Here is a 22,474-nt window from a genome sequence, read left to right as displayed (position 1 = left end):
AGAAACAAAAAAAATTTTATGACTCATTCATTCTATCCTATTTTAATTATGCAGATACAGTATATGGACCATTTTTAGACTGCGCTAACTCTGCAAGAATTGAAAAATTACAGAACCGTGCATAAGGTTTATTTGTGGAATTAGACGAAGGGAAAGGGTATCACATACTTTAGCTGATAAATGGCTTAATATGTTAAATCGCCGAGAGTTGCACTCAATATGTTTTTTTTACAAAATAATGAAATTTAAAGCACCACCATATCTCTATAATAAGCTCAGATATCTTCAAAATATAAATATTCGCAGACATACCCTTTGTCTATAACTTTACATAAAAAAGAAACAATTTATGTTATTTCCTGTTAATACTGACATCTCTGGTAAATCTGGAGCCCTGGTTCTGCTCTCTTTTGTGTCAGCATTCCGTGTTTGTATCTGGCGCGCGTTTGGAAATATAAATTTTTATATGTTAATTTTTTTTTTTACTATAAGAATCCACAACAGAAATATAGTCAATATACCTGTCCCCCTCGTTCCTCCTCTCCTGCCTCCTATTAGTAAATAATAAGTAAGCTAGGATAATTTAGATTTTTTTTCGGTTAGTTATGGATGTAAGGTATGCATGCTATTCGTACAGTTTATAATGCGGTTCGCGATTTTTTTTTCTAAATTATAAGTGGAATATCCAAGGTCCTAGCAGCTCCTTCTTCTGAGGGTAGCTAAAACATGACCTTTATTTCCTCTTTACAGTTACATGCTGAATTAATACACTCTAGATAGATTTTTTTTCTTTGTATTTATATTGTCAACTTATTTATATCTATGAGTGAGCATATGTAATATCTTATGAGGAAATATAAACTGTCAATTATTATTATTATTATATTCATTACATTATAGATTTAAAGTAACGCGTCCGTTCTATAAAAATAAATTTAATTTTTAATGTATTTATTCTCCAAAACGAAACGAAGTAAATCTACTTAGTTGATTTTTATATTTCGATAGGTCACCTAAAGTTTCGTATTCTTAATCGCCTACAAAAAATTTAAAAAATGTTAATGTTTTGATTTGGATGAACTAGTACGTTATTAGGTAACTATTATTACAGCATATTTGACAAAAATAGAAAAATATTATTATTTTATTTTGTTGAGTATGTATTATTACTAAGTATGTATTAATTAATGAACAAAAGCAAAATAGAAATAGTATTAATCATAAAATCCTTTTTAAAATTGATTTTCGAAAAAAGCACAATAAGGAAAATAGACAATAGTCCTCCCTAGGAAGAAATGATAGCTTAGACTTTTTGCTTCAATTTGTTGCGTAGAAGCAACATCTTACAGTCGATAGTTTCTCCAAAAAAGGTGGTCAAAAATTTCACCCATGGAATAGGAAATCCCATGTAAATTTTAAGGGGGTCAATTATTGGCTTCCCTGTACATTTTACAGAAAAAATGTAAGATAACTTTTTGAAGAGACCAATCTGGCAAACCCTCGTGCAAAGTTTAAAAAAATTTTAATAAGCGAATCTTCAATTATTCAATTAAATGTAATTGCAAAATTACCAAATTTTCGGTTCAGGTAAAACCATACACCAGCTACCAGCAAACAATTTGTTATAAGGCTTTGTCAAATCTGACGTACAGCCGAATACAAGAAATGTTTTTTTTTTCGTTTTATCAATAAACTGAAAACATTTCAGATTTTGCTCTATAAGTATTTCCCGCATACTACTTAATTATGGCTATTTTTTCGTCGATTGAATAATTCATACTTGTTTTCAAATATCGACTGGCATTGATTTATTGACACTTTTCCTCACGTCAGTAACAATATTCATTTTACTGGTGCCCGTTTGGTTTTCAAAATTTGCTAATTTGGCAATTACATTTAATTGAATAATTCAAGATTCGCTTATTAACATTTTTTGAAACTTTGTATAAGGGTTTTTCAGATTGGTTTCTTCAAAAAGTTATCTTACTTTTTTTCTATATAATGTACAGGGAAGCCAATAATTGACCCCCTTAAAATTTACATGGGTTTTCCTATGTTCCGCTCGGCAACGCACCACCCGGTATATATCAATGTACGCGTCTTTTTGAGAGCTATAACTTTGCTATTTGAACAAAATTCGTGGGATTTTTTCCAAGAAAGTTATCGATTTAAAACCAATTTTTCAAAACTTCACCCCCTTTTTACATCCTCTAAATCAACTCGGATGAATTCGGCTCTGTGGAAGAAAAGGTAGCTTTGATTTTTCTGAACAATTTAACTCATGGAGTCAAAGTTGTAAGTGCAAAGGGGTAGCGCCAATCCAAGACCATCCCCAATCATCCCCTAAAAAAAACCCCCTCGGAATTTTTGTTAGCGTTTTTGGTTTTTGCACTCTCTCAACCCATACAACTTAATGTCAAAATTTCATACTCTATCTAATTTTTGCATCCATTCTCATACAGCACGACTGTACTAAAATCCCATTATAGATAATTTGCCTAACAATAAATCTACACTAACTAAATCAAAATCCTTTCTCAAGTCAACAAAGATTGTTCCCACTATTTGTTTTTTATCTAGAGCCTTTGAGATATAATCGATAAAATATAACATTTGTTTTTTTTTATTAATTTTTGTAAAGTATAAAAAACAAACACGCTCAGTATTGAAATCGGCCTATAGTTTTTCATGCTTAGCTTATTTCCTGCTTTAAAAATTGGCGTTATTTTACTTATTGCTCATTGGTTTGGGAAAATAACACAGTTAGTTATATATAATAGTTAAACACACTAAAATTGAAAGATAGTATACTTGTTTGTATCCTTTACAATAATTACATGTCCGGTCATGATCGGGGAGCAGAATTTTAAAATGTCTTGTATTATTTCTCATATTTCCTATTAATTGGATCAAGAAGGCAATGCTAATCGAGCTATTGTTGTATTTTTTCTCTGCTATAAAATTTTGATTTAGTTTGTTAATTTTAATTTCTAGATCTTTAACTATTGATCCATCAATTTAAGAAAAACAATTGTTTCAGCAGTTAACTGTATATCCAATTTATTGCTCACAATCTCATTATCAATCAGCAGGGAATCAATTGCTACATTTTCTCTTTTATTTCTTAAAAGACTTAATACATGTTCATTATTTTTTATCATTGTTACCACCTAAATTCCATTTTGTTTTTAAAAGAAGCGACTTTTAAAGATTTAATTTTATTATTTATATGATTTTTTATAGCTTTAAACTCAAAGGCTGCACAGGCATTTTGCGTTTGGTTCCTTTTTTATATAAATAATATCGCTTTTTTCAAATTATATCAAAAACCCTTGATTTATCCAAGTGTTATTTGAACGAATTCTTTATTTTTTATAACTCCAACTTAATTTTACAATTAGGTCTCGAAAGGTTGCTACATTTAAGCTTCAAATTTTAGGCCTAACTAAATTTATAAACTTGGTATAATCTATACACTTGATATAATTATTTACCTTCAGCTAGTGCGCTTGTATAATAAAATGTTATATCTACTACTAATAACTTATAATCAAACAGTTATTTATTACTAATAACTTATAATCAGACACTTATAACAGCGTTTTCTCTAATAAGTTTAGTTGTAAACACAGTCACTGAGAACATGGTCTATAAGCGATTTCGACACGTTTGGTATTCACTGTCTAAGTGATTAATTTTTGCTGACTGCTATTATGTCTTTGTAGTCTCTGATTAGCGGTGAATTGTCGAACAGGTTGATATCCATGTCTCTCTCCAAGTAATCCAGACCGTCGGATTTATTAAGAGAGAAGTTTATATACCGCACTTAATTTTAGATTTTCTGCGATAAATCTCAATATCCAGTTTACTGGCTCAGAGATGAGCCATATCATCAACTTTATTATTATTTGATCATCAACTTTATGCCCCCATTTTCACAAATAACCTTAATTATGTTGCCCTTGTTATGATCCTTTGCTAACCGAAATGCTGTGCATTTGCTTTCATTTGGGACTCCTGAATAAGCAAATTATTCTGTCAAAACTTTTCGTCATTTTCGTTTAATTTAAGTTTAACCTTGCTTAATCTCTCCTGTAATTTTTCATTTATGTTAATTTGTTTTATATATTTCGAGAACAAGTACTCTAATCTAGCCATGACATCAGCGAGGGATACTGTTTTGTGTGCTTGAATGGATGGGTGCATCTTTTGAGCTGCTGCACAAATTACAAAGCCAATCATCGTTTGATTTACCTAATTTAATGTATGTTTTTATTAGATATAGCCAAACATTCCCTATAACACACCCTAGAGGGTGTCACAGCATAAGATGCTGATCTTTAAGGGTGTTAATCCTTAGGTGATTTTAAGAAGAAAAGTTCAAATGGGTGTTAAAATTTGAAGAAAAAAATCGCTTTTTCATCATACTTTTATTAACTTCGTAAATATGTTTATGAAATTTAGCACACACCCTCTGAGTATCAACAGCCATTTTTTATGTAGGTTTTTTTAAAGTAACCAGTGGCGTCTGTACAAGATCAAAGACTACATATTTAAAAAATATATTGTATGCCACTGATTTTTCGCACAATAAAACCTATTTTTATAATCTCCATTAATTTTAGGGAAATTTTGATTTCTTGACTTTTCTTCGTCCGACATCCGTTTACCGCGGAAAAAAATAAAAACATTTTTATGCATGGTCAATTTATTAGAAAAAAAATATTTATTCTATAAACATAATATGTAAAAACATAAACATATGTACCGGGTGTCCAAATAAGAAAGGACGCCGGCTGTATCTCGAAAACTATTCATCGCACAGCGCTAAAAAAAAATTTCTCAAGAAAAGTGGCCAAAAAAAAAATGGCTGGAAAATATTTACAAGTTCCTAAGACTACCACAAGAGGACGTAACTGCACTGTAATTTCAAAAAATTCAAATTTCGTCTAAAATAGCCAGTTTTAGGTACCATTTTGAAAACATCAGAATAATCTTCATTAATTTTGCCTTAATTTGGCTAAAGAATTTTCTTCATATCTCCAATGAGAAGGGTGGGGAAAGATCATAAATAATGCAACTTTTTAATCGCCCTGTACTCAGATTCTTTATTAAAAGTAATTCAAGTGGGTACTCGTTTAAAAGGAAATTCAAAGGGCTTTCAAAATATGCACCTGTCAATGTCACTTTGTTTTCAGTGAAGTCGTCAGAGGGCGTTGTTTAACAGAGACTGGGTTTTTAGAGATTTTCTCTAAAAATTTAAATGCAATGATATGATTTTTTCACTGCGGTTTCGAAGACTTAAAACATACTAACAAATCAGTGAAAACCGCGTTTCGATATCTCCACTTGTTTTCGAGTAATTTTAAAATAACCTATTTTTCAAATTTTAAGTATAAGTACCTATTATTAATTTAACAAATGATTCAGAATTAGCAGGAATTGACAGATTAGATAAGTCGGAATAAGTTTGTCTCAGCGTTTTTACATATATTGAGTCGCATTAATATACAGGGTGATTCACGGTAGATGGCCTATTAGACGTTTTAGGCGAATGGCAACGCAGATTAATCTGAAAAAAAAAACGTTACAAAAATTAAACTCCCCCGACTTGATAACAGTTTATTTCAAATGCAATCAGAACTCAACGGACACCTCTAGAATAATCTATATGATATGCGGTATCCAGAACAGAGACATTATACGAAAAGGATATTTGCAAGATTAGCTACTCGGTTAGCAGAAAATGGCAGTATCCGTTTACCTCTTATTCAATCTTCAAAATCCTTCTGACTAAACAATTATAACAAATAGCGCAAATTAATACTAAATATAAAATAAAACATATAACTAACTCAATTTCTTTCAAGATGTTCAAAGTGTCCACCATCGTTACTAATAAAGTCGCGTTCCACTTCGGCAACTGATATGCTTGTTACCGCATTTCTGATCCTGGCTATCATATCATCTCGTGTTGTAGGTCTGGTTTGGTAAACGATATCCTTTAGTCTGCCCCACAAATAAAAATCTAGGCAAGTCAGATCAGGAGATCGCGGGGGCCAAGGAAATATACTTCCTCGACCAATCCACCTATGAGGAAACCTTAAATTTAAAAAATTTCTCACATTTATCGCAAAATGCGCGGGACTTGTACGGGTTTGAATTGGGATGTCTTCAAGCAGTACAGGCAAGTGATCTTGTAAAAAATCTAAATAGGTGTGTCCATTGAGGACCTCTTCAAAAATGTATGGACCAATAATTCTTCTCCCTATTATCCCACACCAGACATTAACAGACCACCGACCCTGATACTGCACTTCTCTCATCCAGTGGGGATTTGTGGGATAGTGCATATTGTGTAAATTTACACTACCAACAGTGGTGAAAGTTCCCTTGTCTGTCCATAGAATGTTTGAGACAAACTGGGGATCTTCTTCCATCATATTGCTAAACCAGTTACAATAATCAAATCGTCTATCAAAATCGGTTCCTGTTAATTCATGATGCAGCACCGTATGATATGGATGCAACCTAAAATAACATTCAAATTAGGTAAAAAATAAAAATAATATATATTTTTTAATATTCGATTCTAGTAATAGTCAAATTTAATTATCAACTTTTTAACAAACCTGTGGTCTCTTAAAATGTTATGCACAGTTGATTTCGTAATGCCCAAATCCAATGAAATTTGCCTTATTCCTATGTGATGGTATAATCCAATATAAGCAAGCACATTAACAATATTTTCTTCAGATCGTCCAGAGCGACGTCTTCTGTTAAGAGGTAAATGGATACTGCCATTTTCTCGCAACCGAGTAGCTAATCTTGCAAATGTCCTTTTCGTATAATGTCTCTATTCTGGATACCGCATAGCATATATTCGAGAGGCAACCGTTAAGTTATGATTGCATTCGAAATAAACTGCTAGCATATTATAGGCTACTTCATTTGGAATTTTCATTTTTAATCTTATTAATTTTTAGTAAAAAAACACTTACACATAAGAAATAACTTAAAACTGACAACTGTCAATTTAGGTAACTTTAAATGACATCTTCCAATCCTTTGTTTCTGTTTATATTTCCATAGGCCTCTTGATATAATAGTAATATTCAAATAGAATTAATAAATAATGCTCTAATAAATCATATTCGGAGATTCTCGATTGCCAATTATATTTTCAAGTGGAAATATGATTATGAGCTTTCAAATAATTTTCAGTAATTTTTGATAATATTTTGTCACAAAGACCGCCCTAATATTGCTAATAATATTTAAAATTTGAAAAATAGGTTATTTTAAAATTACTCGAAAACAAATGGAGATATCGAAACGCGGTTTTCACTGGTTTGTTAGTATGTTTTAAGTCTTCGAAACCGCAGTGAAAAAATCATATCATTGCATTTAACTTTTTAGAGAAAATCTCTAAAAACCCAGTCTCTGTTAAACAACGCCCTCTGACGACTTCATTGAAAACAAAGTGACATTGACAGATGCATATTTTGAAAGCCCTTTGAATTTCATTTTAAACGAGTACCCACTTGAATTACTTTTAATAAAGAATCTGACTACAGGGCGATTAAAAAGTTGCATTATTTATGATCTTCCCCCACCCTTCTCATTGGAGATATGAAGAAAATTCTTTAGCCAAATTAAGGCAAAATTAATGAAGATTATTCTGATGTTTTCAAAATGGTACCTAATACTGGCTATTTTAGACGAAATTTGAATTTTTTGAAATTACTGTGCAGTTACGCCCTCTTGTGATAGTCTTAGGAACTTGTAAATATTTTCCAGCCATTTTTTTGGCCACTTTTCTTAAGAATTTTTTTTTTCAGCGCTGTGCGATGAATAGTTTCCGAGATACAGCCGGCGTCCTTTCTTATTTAGACACCCGGTATACATTATATTACCATTAGAGTATAAGAACTCTAATTTAACTAACTAATTCTAGAAGTCTAGCGATATTTTAATATTTAATAGTTTAAAAAAATTTCATATAGGGTCTCCTAAATTTGTTTCTAAGAGTGACAACTTATAACACTCCGTAGCTCACAAGTTAAGGAGTTTAGGACCTAGCTTTATTTGAACTTTTCTTCTTAAAATTACCTAAGGATAAATCAAAATAAATAAAATAAAATAATAACATAAAAAAAATAAAAATGAGGCGCGCTACAACGGGATTGCGCTTGCAGAATAACCTATATTGCAGTAGTTTTTTAGTAAAATAAAGCGAAATTTTAGTATAATCCAATGTACACAGACACAGTACCACTTCTAAATCGCTACTTGTACACTTTTGATTTCTAATCTTCTATTAAATTTAACAAAACACATTTTTTTCACGCAATAAACACCGATTCATTATGAAGAATCTGGGAGTAATTTGATAGCCATAAATTTTCTAAAGACCTAGGGTGGGTGATATACATTTTTAAATTTATAAGACGACAAGTCGTCGTTCTATGTGGGTTCTGTTTGCAAATAATACACCTACTTATGTAGTTTTTTTCTTTTTCTTTATGCTGTGATATTTCAAACAACGTAACACGACATCACTTTATTCGTGTGATGTCGCTTTTGTTCTGTAGTGGTAAAGAAGCAGTTTTTTTTTAATATCCTATAAGTTTTATTTATATGCAAGTTTGTATGTAGGTCTCAAATCAAATCTAAATAAACATAAAAAATAATTGTCCATATATGCATAAGTATAGTAAGCAACTAAAGAGCTGGCCATGAGGCAAATTAGGAAGACATCACGATTATAAAACCGATACACAGACACGAACAACTCTTAGAAGTCACTAATGTTGGCGTATCTGTGTGATGCCACCCTTCTAAACACTAAAAACATATTCTTATTCCATAAACACTAGTTCATTTATAAAAAAAATTAAATTAAAATTAAACAAAAATATTGACTGTGGAGCGCAAAGCACGGCGAAAGAACCCCCGGGAAAGAAAATCGACTACAAATCTTAAGAATTTGCCTTGATAAAGACGATAAATAAAACGTCGGTCAATTTTTCAATTCAGAGATTTTTCTGGATTGTTATAAATAAAATTCCAACCATTGATTGACTTTTCATTAAAAAAAGTCTTAGGGAAATGGACTTAAATCCACCTTATTTTTTGAATCTGAATACCAAAGTATCACGTTGATGATACTTTGGTACTACATGAACAGGATACTCTTCAGCATTTTCTCAGCTATCTGAATTATATTCATCCAATATCCGGTAACAATTAAAATTAAACAGAACAATAGTCTTCCTTTCTTGGACATCATTATCAGTCGATAACCAGACCTAAAGTTGCATCACAAAAAATGCCTTTTACAGGTAAACGAATTACCTGGTTAAAAAACGCTCGGACATCTCATTATCTTTTATTTTTTTGGATGTTTTCAGATTTTTGAAAAATATACAGGGTGCGTCAAGAAGACTGAGCAGCTCTTAACTTTTTTATTTTAAATAGAACACCCCATTTATTAATCCATTTTTGGATTCTATGATAAATTTCAAACATATTTTAATTCGTTTATCTGTAAAAGATATTTTTCCAGACTTTCTGGACACACTATGTAGGAAGAACAGTGTATAAGAAACCTACGCACACAGGCCGAAATCTTAGCGCATAACCATCGACGACGCAGACATTTACATAAATAATGTGACAGACCAATCTCACAAATTCTTTAGAGTTACAAGATCAAAACTCGATTTTCTAGAGCATCCAAATTATCAGACTACCCAAGATCAAACAAAGATAAAATATCTTCAGAAACTCCAGGGGCACAATTCTTGACGGCGATTGAATAAAACGATTAATAGAGCATCCCTGGGGATCGATCCCTAACTCATCTCTACTCCCTCGCGTCACATCGTAAAGTTTGTATTCTCGACAGAAAAGGAGAGAGCAAATTTCAAGGGAAAGCATAACCGTGTTGCCAAATATTCAACCAATTATAGAAGGGTATTTTTGACATTTCAGGTTGTGGGGGAGCTTGTTTTTAGTACTAGTTTTTTTAGTTTTATGGGCTGCCGGTTTTTTTGCTGCTTAGTGTTTTCGTTTAAGGCTGTTTATTTTTATATACCGAGTTCGTCCTCCGTTGAGTCCAGATCTAAAGTTATCTCTACAATCCACTCCGTCAAACCAAAAGGAAGGAAGGACTCAAGCAGGCCCCCAGGACGAGGACGACGGGTTCCAACCCGTTGTCAGCAGGAAGAAGAGGTGAAAGACCTTAGACCCGAAGACGGTCCCGAGGAAGACACCAGCCATCACGCAACCCGACCAGGATCCCTCCACCTCCAGGGCTGGGTTCAGGAGCACTCCACCTTAGCCCAGACCCGAGCCTGTTCCTTTAACTCCCAGAACCAAGATCCCTCCCATCGTAATCAGGAAGAAGGAGAAATTCGAGGAAAACGTCGCCGCCCTAAAGGAGTACAACATGCCCATGTCGTCAATACTCGTGACGGCATAAAGATCCACCCGCAGACCATCAAGGACTACAGAGTTACCCAGGACTATCTGAACTCTTCAAAAGTGCCATTCCTCTCATTCTCCCTTCCTGAGGAGAGAAGACTATACATCGTCCTCCGAGGACCTTTCGAGCACTGGGGCCGTATTTTTGAAACCATACAAGAATCTTCGAATGCGAACAAAATCGAGCGGCGAAATTCGCACACGAATTGAAAAGTTCATTTCTTTGAACAGCATTCGAAATTCCATTCGCATACGAACATGAAATGTAGTGGCAACGTAGCAAAGTCGAGTGCTATTGGAGGCCATGTCAAACGGGATGAAGACGATAAAGATTTTTTAACCTAACCTAAAATTTTAGTTTAAAAACATCAGGGAATTTTTAAGCTTTATTCATGGCGTTTCTTGGGTTTTTCGAATTGACTTTTTTTTAAGATGGATCCAAAAAAAATAAAAAATATTGCGGTTTTGTGTCGAGTGAGCAAAAGAAAGAACTAATTTCAGTTATGGAAGAGCACCCGGAATTAAAATCGGGCAAATTCACCCAAGATTTTTCAGCAAAAACTGCACAAGCCTTGTGGATAAAGGTAGCAGACAGATTACACACTCTCTGGAGCACATAAAGAGCACATCAATTTCATCACAATAGGCTTGCTTAATCTATACAGGGTGTCCCAGCGAAAACGAAACAGAGGTATTTTTGGTATGAAAAAAAATTTTTTTTACAAAAATCTCGAACACGTCGCTTTTATTTTCGAGGGGGACAACTTTTCCTTACCAAGGCACCCTCATACCAGTAACCCTCTTCGAGGGGGTGGGATCACCCCTAAAATCTTAAATAGAAAGAGGGGTCGTGTGATACCTTATGTTAAAGGTCTTTTAATTCTGAATATAACTGCCAAATTTGAAGTGGCTAAAATTTTTTATCCGGATATGACAGCTTGTCAAAATTGTAGAAACAGCGAAAATGAAAAAGGTATTTTGAACTCTGTTTTGGATAATATTTTTAAAAGAATAAGGAAGTCCTAATTTCAAAGGGGTCACTTATTAATTAAGAGGCCACCCTAATACCTGGAACCCTTTACGAGGGGTTGAAAGCACCCCTTAAATCTTAAATAGAAAAAGGGGTCGTGTCATTCCTTATTTTGAAGGCCTTTTTACTCTGAATTTAAATGGTGACTTCTGAGTGACTGATGGATATCTTGTGGATATAAAAATAGTAAGAAATATCTTTACTGCCAGTAAAAGTGGAGAGATAAGAAATACCTACCCTTTTCCTTTTGTGTCTTTTAAATAAAACAAGTTTATTTAAATTACGTCAATTTATTAAATGTTCAAATTGTGCCCCGCCTACTTCCATGCAGGAATACAGGTTTTGCTCAAAACGATGCCTGACGTTTTGTAGAACTTCAGGTGTTATCATCTGACACTCATTTATAATTCTCTGGCGTAAGTCTTCTAGGGTGTCTGATTGGGTAGCGTAAACTTTTGTTTTTAAATGCCCCCATAAAAAAAATCTAATGGGGTTAAATCGGGTGACCTAGCTGGCCATTCCATAAAAGGTCCTCTCCTTCCAATCCAACGATCAGGAAATATCTCATCAAGATATTGCCTCACACCAGCAGCATAATGTGGAGGCGCTCCGTCTTGTTGGAAAACGACTTGATCATCATCAGAATGATTTCCGCCTTCCATTATTTCTACTATTCTTGGATATACGGCATTTTCCAAGAGATCTCTGTACATTTCTCCATTCAAATTTCCGGGCAGAAAAAACGGACCAACAATGGAGCCGCCCAAGATTCCCGCCGAAACATTTAACTTCTCAGGGAACTGGGTATGAACTTCACGAAACTGGCCCGGATTTGCATTTGATCAGTAGCGGCAGTTATGATGATTTACGTTGTCATTAAGAAAAAAAGTACATTCATCTGAAAAGCAAATGTTGTAAATAAGACGCGGATTAACAGTTATCATATCACTAAGCGATTCACAAAATTGCACTGTCAAAATCGTCCTCATTCAGTTCTTGCACCAGATGAATTTTGTAAGCATGGAATTTATTATGCTTAATATCCTATGAACACTACTTTTGCTTACTCCTGTACTCATCGCCAATTTTCTGACACTTATTCCTGGCTCGGCATGAAGTTGACCTAGGACAGTTATTTGCATTGCTTCATTGACAACAACAGCATTTTGAACCTCACGCTTTTTATTTAAGACACTGCCAGATTCCCTAAATTTAGCAACTATTTCTAGAACGTATTTTCTGTTGACTCGTTTTTCTGGATGAAGGTCATTAAATTCTTGTACCGTTCTATTGGCACAATTGTTATGCCGAAAGAAAAACTTTATCATCTCAACCCTCTCTGCAGTAGAATAAACCATTGCTAACAGTGTTTCAACACGTAAAAGACTGGGTAATAATTTAAAACTATTTAAATAAATGCTGCTTTATGAAAAAAGTTTCAATGATATTTAGCAAGCTAAATAAATTCTTCAGATACTTGTGTTTGCATTTTATTTGGTATTTTGTTTTTATTTATGATATGCTAATAAGGTGTAATAACAATAATATTAACAATACTAATAAATTTTTAATCATGTTTTAATGATCCAATAAAAAAAATTGTAAGAAAGGGTTTCAGGCATAAAGATTTATTAAAAGCATTTTTTCCAGAATTTTATTTGGCTTTCATATCCAGAAGAAATCCATCAGTCACTCAGAAGTCACCATTTAAATTTAAAGTAAAAAAGCTTTCAACATAAGGTATAACACGATCCCTCTTTCTGTTTAAGATTTAAGGAGTGCTTTCAACCCCTCGTAAAGGATTCCAGGTATTAGGTGGCCTCTTAATTAATAAGTGACCCCTTCGAAAATAGGATTTCCTTGTTCTTTTAAAAATATTATCCAAAGAAGAGTCCATAATACCTTTTTCATTTTCGCTGTTTCCGCAATTTTGACAAGCTGTTTTATCCAGAGAAATAATTTTAGCCACTTCAAATTTGGCAGTTATATTCAGAATTAAAAGACCTTTAAAATAAGGTATCATACGACCCCTCTTTCCATTTAGGATTTTAGGGGTGATTCCACCCCCTCGAAGGGGGTTGCTGGTATGAGGGTGCCTTGGTAAGGAAAAGTTGTCCCCTCAAAAATAAAATCGACGTGTCCGAGATTTTTGAAAAAACATTTTTTTTTCATACCGAAAATAGCTCTGTTTCGTTTTCGCTGGGACACCCTGTATGATTTATTGAATTGAGCATCTGAATACGTTTCAAATGGGTCAAGAAATGAAGAGTACATCCTGTTCCTTCTATCTGCCAGAGTTTCAGTCTCTTCTAGTGCATCGACTATATATACATCGTATACATAAGTTAGTAGTTTTCATCTTTTAAGACTGTGATTATCTGAGTGATGATAATGATAAAAAGGGGTCACTTTGTGGAAGATTATTTCTCGAAATTCTCCAATTCATTAGCATCTTCTTGGTTTTGCTCAACAATATCTCACACCAAGATTGCGTTTAAGTTCATCTTGGTAGCAAATTAGAAAAGCAGAAATACGGTAAAAAAGAACTACTTTAAATAACCGCAATCAAAAACAAAATAAATAATATACATTCATAAACACCACCACCCCATAAAATAATAAGAACAAAACAAAATTTACCAATATGACACATGACATACAAAGTGAAATTAGTGCGCTTGCGTTACATGCGATACCTAAATCGTTCCCCGCAAAAAAAAACAGTAGAAGAAATTGTGATCTCTAGGGAGCAACCTTTTTATCGATTTTCAGTAGAGCGAAGTTCAATAATACGGATTTTGTGTTTTTAATAGAGCCACGCCCCCTTTCTATTACTAGCCGTTGTACTCCCTGGTTTTCAAGAATTGGGGCCCAGGTGTCATCCCCAAGAATTGAGAAACATTAACCATCGGCGAATCCAGAAATAATTTATTAAAAAAAAACTCTGTATACTTCATAAGGGTTTTTTTCTATAAGCCGCAAGGTAAATATCTAATTCGTTCTAAGGTCTCTGCCTAAAAAATATCAACACAAATAAAAACTATTTATCAACAACAAAAAATTAATTTTACACTTTAATCGCATTTTATTCTGTAACAATGAATGCTAGAATCAGGTTTACTGACTAACGTCTATTATAACTATTATTTACAATGCATACTCACATTTTTCCTAGCAGCAGCCACATCAGTCACAAGCAAAACCCCACCTACTTCCACCGTATCACTAATAGTCTCCAAACAGTCCTCTAACGAAGGACTACGTTTCACTCCGTTAAAACACATGAAGTTCGGCTTGACTGCGTCAATTTCGAGCATTTCCTTAGTCATTTCGCGAAAGTTTTCTATCGGCGCCTTACCGCAAAAACTGACACCCAAAATTATCATCTTATACAGCCTCGTTCGGTGTTATTCAAATAACAAACCGCAATGATGTAATCCACACTTACTTAGAGATTACACATCCTATAAAATAAATATGGTTTTTGCTTAATAAAACTTGGTTTTGCATAAACAATACCCTGGAGTATCAAGATTTTTTTTAATAAATAAATAAAATATTTTAATTGAAGTTATTGGTTTTGGTTATTTATAGGAGATCTCAGCCATGCTCCAAACTGAAGGTCATAGAATACTTTAAGAGTATTTCTGAAAGAAAAATTCATATATGGCTAATTCCTCATTGTAATTCTTTCGTTCCTCATTGTAATTCTTCGTAGATTTATTTAAATACATTTTCTTTATTGATTGGCATATACCCCTATCTTGAGTTCAGATAAAAAATCTTAACAAGAAATTTTAGACAGGACTACCTTCAACGTAACTTAAAAGCAGACTAGTTACTTCTAGAAATTTTCTCTTTTTTAAATTTTTTCATGCGGAGAATCTTGGCTTCGGACAGGTATATGAGTCTCCACTCACAGAGGCTTTGATAGATACAGTTGTTGCTCTCTATCAGCCTCTGAAATTTCGTCTTTAATATGGCATCCTAGATTTAAATGCAAAAGCAATTTAAATGCTAGCGATATGCCTGATGTATCTTTTAGTAAGAGGATTCTGCAAATTCTTAGATTCTTCGCTACACCGTTCGCTATCTTCGATGAGCTTCTTGGAAAAACCGTTCCGTTGTACATCCCTGCTAATGTTTTCTCTTAGAACATTAAAAGGCTAGAATTAGTAAACAACAATTTTGTTTGAGTTCAACATATGCACAGGAGTGTTTGGTTTATAAACATATTCATGTTGAAGATAGAACTAGACTAAGACTTGCAGTAATTAGGACAAAGTTAAAGATACAAATTAAGAAAAATATTTACAATAAATGCCCGAAATGTTTCACCATCTTTAAAGCCTGTATAAGTTTTAATACCCTGGAACATCAAATAAAATTTCTCTGGTGACTTAGATATACTGGCAGATTATTTCAAAATTATGATAGACCAGGTGTTGAATTCGTTCACTCCATTCTTGTTTATTGGTATACTATATTTCATGTAGTTAAGAAAAAATTAAGACGGTTCAGATCTGGGGACCCCGCTGGTCACGAGGTTCCGCCATCCCCTTCGATCCAGCTTCTTTTTAAAGGTATTTGTTTAAATTATTGGACTTAGCAGGAAAAATCTGGTGGAGCGCCATCTAACTAAAACCACATATTTCTGTGCAAGTTTAAAGGACTTTCTCCAACAAAGTTTTGCCAATCTAATCTTCCAAGTAGCTCAAATGGGGCAATTATTGTTTCATTTAGTAAACCAGCCCAATAATTATTCCAACCTGAGGATGAAAACGGATCATTAGTTCTGATTCGTGTATTTTCTATTCGCCATTAAATATTCCTGTGCACCTTAAAAATCACCCGTGCACAACATCGAATTTAAAGTATTTGGAACTCCTGTTCCTGTACGCATTTCTTTACTTTATGATAAGAGTCTTGTAGTAGAAGAGCTTGTACACACTATGTCAGTATTAAGTGAGATTTAAGATCTTTAATTTGCTCCGTTTGAATCAAAAAAATTGCGGTATCATTTGCCAATCAAACCTGTATAGAAAATGGTTAAAATTTTCAAAAATCCTTGTTTGTACTTTCAGTTAATATCTTAATTATCCGGACGTTATTGAATCTCTCTTAGGAAATCAATCCATCTCGATGTTATAATTTTTTTTGGTAATCAAGAAATGTAAAGTTATGAGCAAAATATCTGTATACTTTACAACACTTAACTGCCTTAATTGCATCAATATTATGATGCAATTTTGCATCAACATAAGGCCAAAATATATAGATATTTTGATCATAACATTATATTTCTTGATTTCCTGAAAAAAAATATAACATCGAGATGGATTTATTTCCTGAGAGAGTCAATAACGTCCGGATAGTTAGGAATCCTATAATAACTTTATACTACTATATAATAACTTTATACTACTTTATACCTTTATAACTTAGGATATTAACTGAAAGTACAAACAAGAGGGTTTTTGAAAACAACATTTAAAGAATTCGTGACTTTGCTAGCCCTGAACTAAAATTACTCGAAAAAGATGTCTAATCGGACTCGCATCTACTTTTTATAAGAATTAACCTTCCCTTACTCCTCTATTACCTTCTTCAGTTTGGACCGTGACTTATGAGATACCATTTATACATATGAGGTTTGACAATAAAATTCCCGAAAAAATATTACCGCCTAAAGAAGTTTAAGTTGAGTTATGGATACAATTTTATTGTCACACCCTGGATTATTTTAATAATATTCTTGACAGTTCTTTGCTAAATGCAGACTTCTTTGCTAAAATCTAAAATTAGCTAAGGCTAGTGTGTCATCTAAGATTTATTACTTCATACGCGATAATAAATGAACTATCTGTGATACCTTGAGCTCTACTAGTGGTGAATGGTTTGACGAGATGTTATTAAAATAGTTTTTTGACGTGAAAAAGGCAACCAACACTTTTCCAAGTAGTATTCTTAAAAAAATCTTAATTTTTTACCCTTAGCAACGGTGTTTTTTTCACCCTTCAATTGTCGAAAATACCGAATTTGGTCTCTTCTTTTATCATTTAAATCATCATAGTAATAATCTTTTATCATAGTAAAACAATTATAGTTTTTTAAAATACGTCGGCTTTTTCAAAAGGCATATATAGTAAGTATGTACAGACATTGTAGTACCATCCCTTAGAAAATCTTCATTTTTCGCCCCTAGCAACGGCGTTTTTTTACTCTTCAATTGTCGAATTTGGTCTCTTGTTTTATCATAGTACAATAATTATAGTTATTTAAAATACGTCGGCTTTTTCAAATGGCATATATAGCAAGTATCTATAGATATTATATTATCATCCCTAAAAAAATTTCGTCCATAACAACGGTGTTTTTTTGCTTTTTAAATATTAAACCTCGTATATCGATTTTAAAATAATTTTTTTCCGATTAAATTGTACATAATTTTTTTGCGTTGAAAAAATGCATTTAATGGAAGTTATAATGCACGTAATTTTTTTACTCTGTGTTGAGTAAACTATCAATTTTCATAAGCGCCGCTTCGACATCGCACGCGTCCTTGTGGGTCGGCAACCGCCGTACAGTGTTTTGTACAATGGACAGAATTCAAAATTTAAAGTACAGATTTTTTTAAAGTTTTATAGCGTTACGTTTAGGGAAATACCTATAAAGGACAATAAAAGTATTTTTTATTTTTTTTATTGTAGAATGGCCTTTTATTCGGTTAAACAAATACACAAATTACAACTCATAACTTAATTAATTTAATAGGTCTCACCATAATCAAGTCACGTCATAATCTCTACTTGTCAATCTCTTCTGCCAACCTAACAAAACGTAATAACTGTCAACACATATGACGTTATATCTAAAGGCGCGAAATTCAAATTTTAAAATTAAATACTACATTATTTATACAGTGCTTTCATTTCAAAACAATCCACGCTTAATAACTTTCTTAAAAAAAAAAAACACGTCAAATTAGATATACATAGGGACGTTTAATTATGCATTTACTGAAGTTCTGTCAATCACCTCCTCACCTCCAGCTAACCTCACTTTAATATGTCAAATGGAAACCCCCATCGTGTGATACATCATAGTAAGGAGCGTAAAATTCTCTATTCAACGGTACAAAAAAAAATGAAATCGGTAAATGTGTAAGCAAATAGTTAGCGAAAATGTCTAGAAATAATGAATATTTTATTTACGCCAAACTTTGGTATGTCAAATGGCTACCCCATGGTGTGATACATTATTTTAAAGGGCATTCATAATGCTATCAATGCTTGTAAAAAAAAAATTGATTGACCAAGAAGCAATTAAAGTGCAAATCGGTAGGGTAGAAAAACAATTTAATTAGTTTAACAAATTTATTTTATTAAATGTTCAAAATGCGCGCCGTTGTTAGCAAGACAATAAAAAAGCCTATTTTCAAACTCCTTACGAACATTGGCAAGGGTCTGCCCGCTAATTTCTCTGCATTCTTGAAATATTCTATTTTTTAAATTCTCAATACTCTCAGGTGGGGTTTTATAAACTTTGCTTTTTAAGTAGCCCCAAAGAAAAAAGTCTAGTAAGGTTAGGTCCGGAGACCGCGCAGGCCATTCGATTGCACCACGTCTGCCAATCCACTTTTCTCGAAAATTTTCATCAAGCCACTCTCGAACCAAAGTGTAGTGCGCGGGAGCTCCATCCTCTGAAAATGTATATTATTTTCATTCAATAATATAGAACCATGTTGATCTACTTGATTTTCCATAGATTGGATGATGGAAGGGTATATTGCATTTTCTAAAAGGTTTAAATGAATTTCGCCAGTCAAATTTTCTTCCAAAAAAAATGGCCCGATTATTTCATTCCCATAAATTCCTGCCCAAACATTAATTTTTTGGGGATACTGGGTATGGCCTTCCCGAAAAACATGCGGATTTTCATTATCCCAGTATCTACAGTTATGTCTGTTCACCAGGCCATTTAAAAAAAAGGTCGATTCGTCACTGAAGCAAATGTTCTTCAATAAATGGGGATCGTCGTCAATTCTCTGGCACATCACTTCACAAAATTGAATTCTCCTATCAAAATCACCTTTTCCGAGTTCATGAAGAATGTGAATTTTATAAGGAAAGAACTTATTTTTTTTTTAAACTTTATGTACGGAACCAGTGGAAATATTTGTTAGTTTTGCGGCCTTTGGTATAGACAAAGTTGGATCCATAGCAAATTGTCCTAGTACTTCAACTTGGCATGCTTCATCGACAACTCTATTTTCATATTTTTTCTTCCCGTCTCTTCAAATTTTCGTATCAATTCTAATACGTATTTATGGCTCACGTTTTTATCTTGATACCTTTCATTAAATGCTCTCGCGGTTCTGCGAGCACACCGATCTTGAGCTCCATAAAGGAAAATTATTTCTATTCTTTCGGCTAGCGTATACACCATTTTATTAACTCACTGTTTTAACTAAAATTGAAAAATTGCACGCGTCAAACTGACAGTTTTAACAATAATAAACCGCCTGCTTTTTAAACGCCTTAAAAATGTAAGGTATTGCAGTGTTTTTTTGTACCTATTAGGTAGGTTTCGCAAAAAATAATAAGTGAAATAAATACACATACAAAGTTATAAGACTGCAAAGATTTTTGCAAAAAATTTGAAGACACTCTTTTACATTTTAACTTCTAAATTGCTTGTATTTTTTTTTGATGATCTATTATAAAAAATGTAAGAATTTTAAAATGATGTAGGTACCACACTAAAAGTATTTATTTAAAATACCAAAGTTTGGCGTAAATAAAATATTCATTATTTCTAGACATTTTCGCTAACTATTTGCTTACACATTTACCGATTTCATTTTTTTTGGTACCGTGGAATAGAGAATTTTACGCTGCTTACTATGATGTATCACACGATGGGGGTTTCCATTTGACATATTAAAGTGAGGTTGGCTTAAGAAAGTTATTAAGGGTGGATCGTTTTGAAATGAAAGCACTGTATATTCCATAAGAAAAAAATACAAAAAAAAAGAAAAATATTTTTGTTTATATGAAGGCTTTTAGTTTTGAATAATTTTTTTAATTATTACTAAATGTTCTGTTAAGGTAATTTTTTTTTAGTTATTAGTTGAACTATAAACAAAATTTTAAAATATAAATAAAAATTTAATTAGCGGCAGTATGGAAACAAAAATTATAAAAACTGGCAATTTTTTTTATCTAAGGATTAAAAAAAAACTGTGAAAAACTGTTTTGTAATTTTTTTCTTATACTCTTCAAAATGTTTACAATCGAAAGGTATATATCGCATTTTGCGAAAATTTACGTTTTTTTTTTTAAATTTTTCCAAAACTTTATTAATTGCAAATAGAATTATTTAAATAAATGGTGTTATTATGGTAGCTAGCAAAAAAGTCTTGGCCTGCTTTTCTCCCAACCTAATGAAAACAATAAAAGTTACTATGTTTTGAAGAATTTATGCCTTCAAGATTTGGTATAATATTATTATTTAATGTAATTAAATTTAATACAGGATGAATTAAGAATTATACATATACAGGGCCATTTACGAGATACGACACGGAATATTAAGGCTAAACTACAGGGTAAAAAAAAATTAGGAATATAAGAGGCGTTCCAGAATATCTTTTAAAATTAGTTTCTTGATAATTCCAGGTAAATTTACAACGTTTTTCGGTATTCACGGAAATATAAGTAGCACACGATACATATTCTTTGCTTGCGGCCCGTTTCATTTTTTTTCCACAATACGGCTCGCGTTGCACGTTGATAAAATTGCGCGCCAAATAATAGGAATAGGAATTAATTTTCTTCATTTTGTAAGTTATTTTTTATATTTTATAAGAGTGAGTAAACAATTGGTGTAGTAAAGATGGATGATGATTTTTCAGTAAGATATACAAATCAGTTTGTAAATTCTCTACTCAATTCAACTAAAGACAACGAAGACGAAGGTGGTCTCAATTTCCAGCCTGTCTAATCCCCTTGAAATTGGTTTAAACTATTCTGGGCTGACTTATCAAGCTGAGTCTGAACCAGAAATCGAGGAAACTTTAATATTAAAACGCCTTCTGCAAAGTTGGGGCTTTGAAAATTTATTCGAAATCTTAAAATGTAAGTAATTTTTCCATTATTACCAATTTCATTTTTAAAGTATATCCACTTATTCCTTGTGCAATACTTATGGATCCACATTAACCTCCACACAAAAAAAAAACCTATATTAAAATCATTACATTTGCTGCCCAACAAACAAGTGTTTTCTTAATTTTCCAGTAACTAGGTTAATACATTTTCCACTTTTGTATTCGTATATTGTTATAGTTTCTTGCTATGAATTAATGAATATTTAACATTTAAATTTTGCGATAGATTATTAAATAAAATCCGCTTAAATGATGAGCCAGAATTAGTATAAATCTAAGCATATCACTAAATCTACTTTAAAAGAAATGCCCTATTATGAAAGAATACAAAATTTGGATTTATTTAACGATGCAATCGTAACCTCAGAATCGTTAATTTTTCTTAGGGAAGTAAAATATAAAAATACGCTGTATAAAGTCAATTTTTTAGTTTTTTTACTTTCAAAGTCATTAAAATTGTATGAGATTGTTCATATAGCTGTGGAAATTAAAGAAAATTTAAAAAAATTGTTATCTTATTTGTGTTGAGCATAAAATTAGTAAAATCGACAATCACTTTCAATCTTATAAAGTATTAAATAAAACCAACAATTTTTTTATATTTTCAACACAGCTTCATGAATTTCACTACGCTCCTATTCACGTATATAAATCACCAAATGGTTTTGAATATATAAGACCAAAATATTATTAAAAGCTTATAATTGATAATTGGTTATAAAAATAATGTAACAGATATAAAACAAAATTGGTATAATCATCAAAGGTGTAAAAGCAAAAAAAAA

General features: G+C 32.5%; 1 protein-coding gene across 2 annotated transcripts in view; it reads right to left on the bottom strand.

Annotated features, from left to right (window-relative positions):
* Positions 1 to 22,474, bottom strand: part of LOC126740854 (leucine-rich repeat flightless-interacting protein 2) — a 106,816-nt gene that overhangs the window by 50,283 nt on the left and 34,059 nt on the right. The window contains exon 1 of one of the 2 annotated variants that reach the window (XM_050447019.1): positions 14,683 to 14,967. The exons of the other annotated variant lie outside the window; for it this stretch is intronic. Within the exon in view, the coding sequence (XP_050302976.1) occupies positions 14,683 to 14,904 (222 nt within the window). The 5' untranslated portion in view covers positions 14,905 to 14,967. Of the gene's footprint in view, positions 1 to 14,682; positions 14,968 to 22,474 lie in introns of those variants that run through there. 2 annotated transcript variants of the gene reach the window in all.

The sequence above is a fragment of the Anthonomus grandis genome, chromosome 10 (genome assembly GCF_022605725.1).
Source record: "Anthonomus grandis grandis chromosome 10, icAntGran1.3, whole genome shotgun sequence".
In the NCBI taxonomy this organism is placed as follows: Eukaryota; Metazoa; Arthropoda; class Insecta; order Coleoptera; family Curculionidae; genus Anthonomus; species Anthonomus grandis.
The sequence above is the reverse complement of the archived record's forward strand: the minus strand, read 5'-3'. Positions and strand labels throughout refer to the sequence as shown.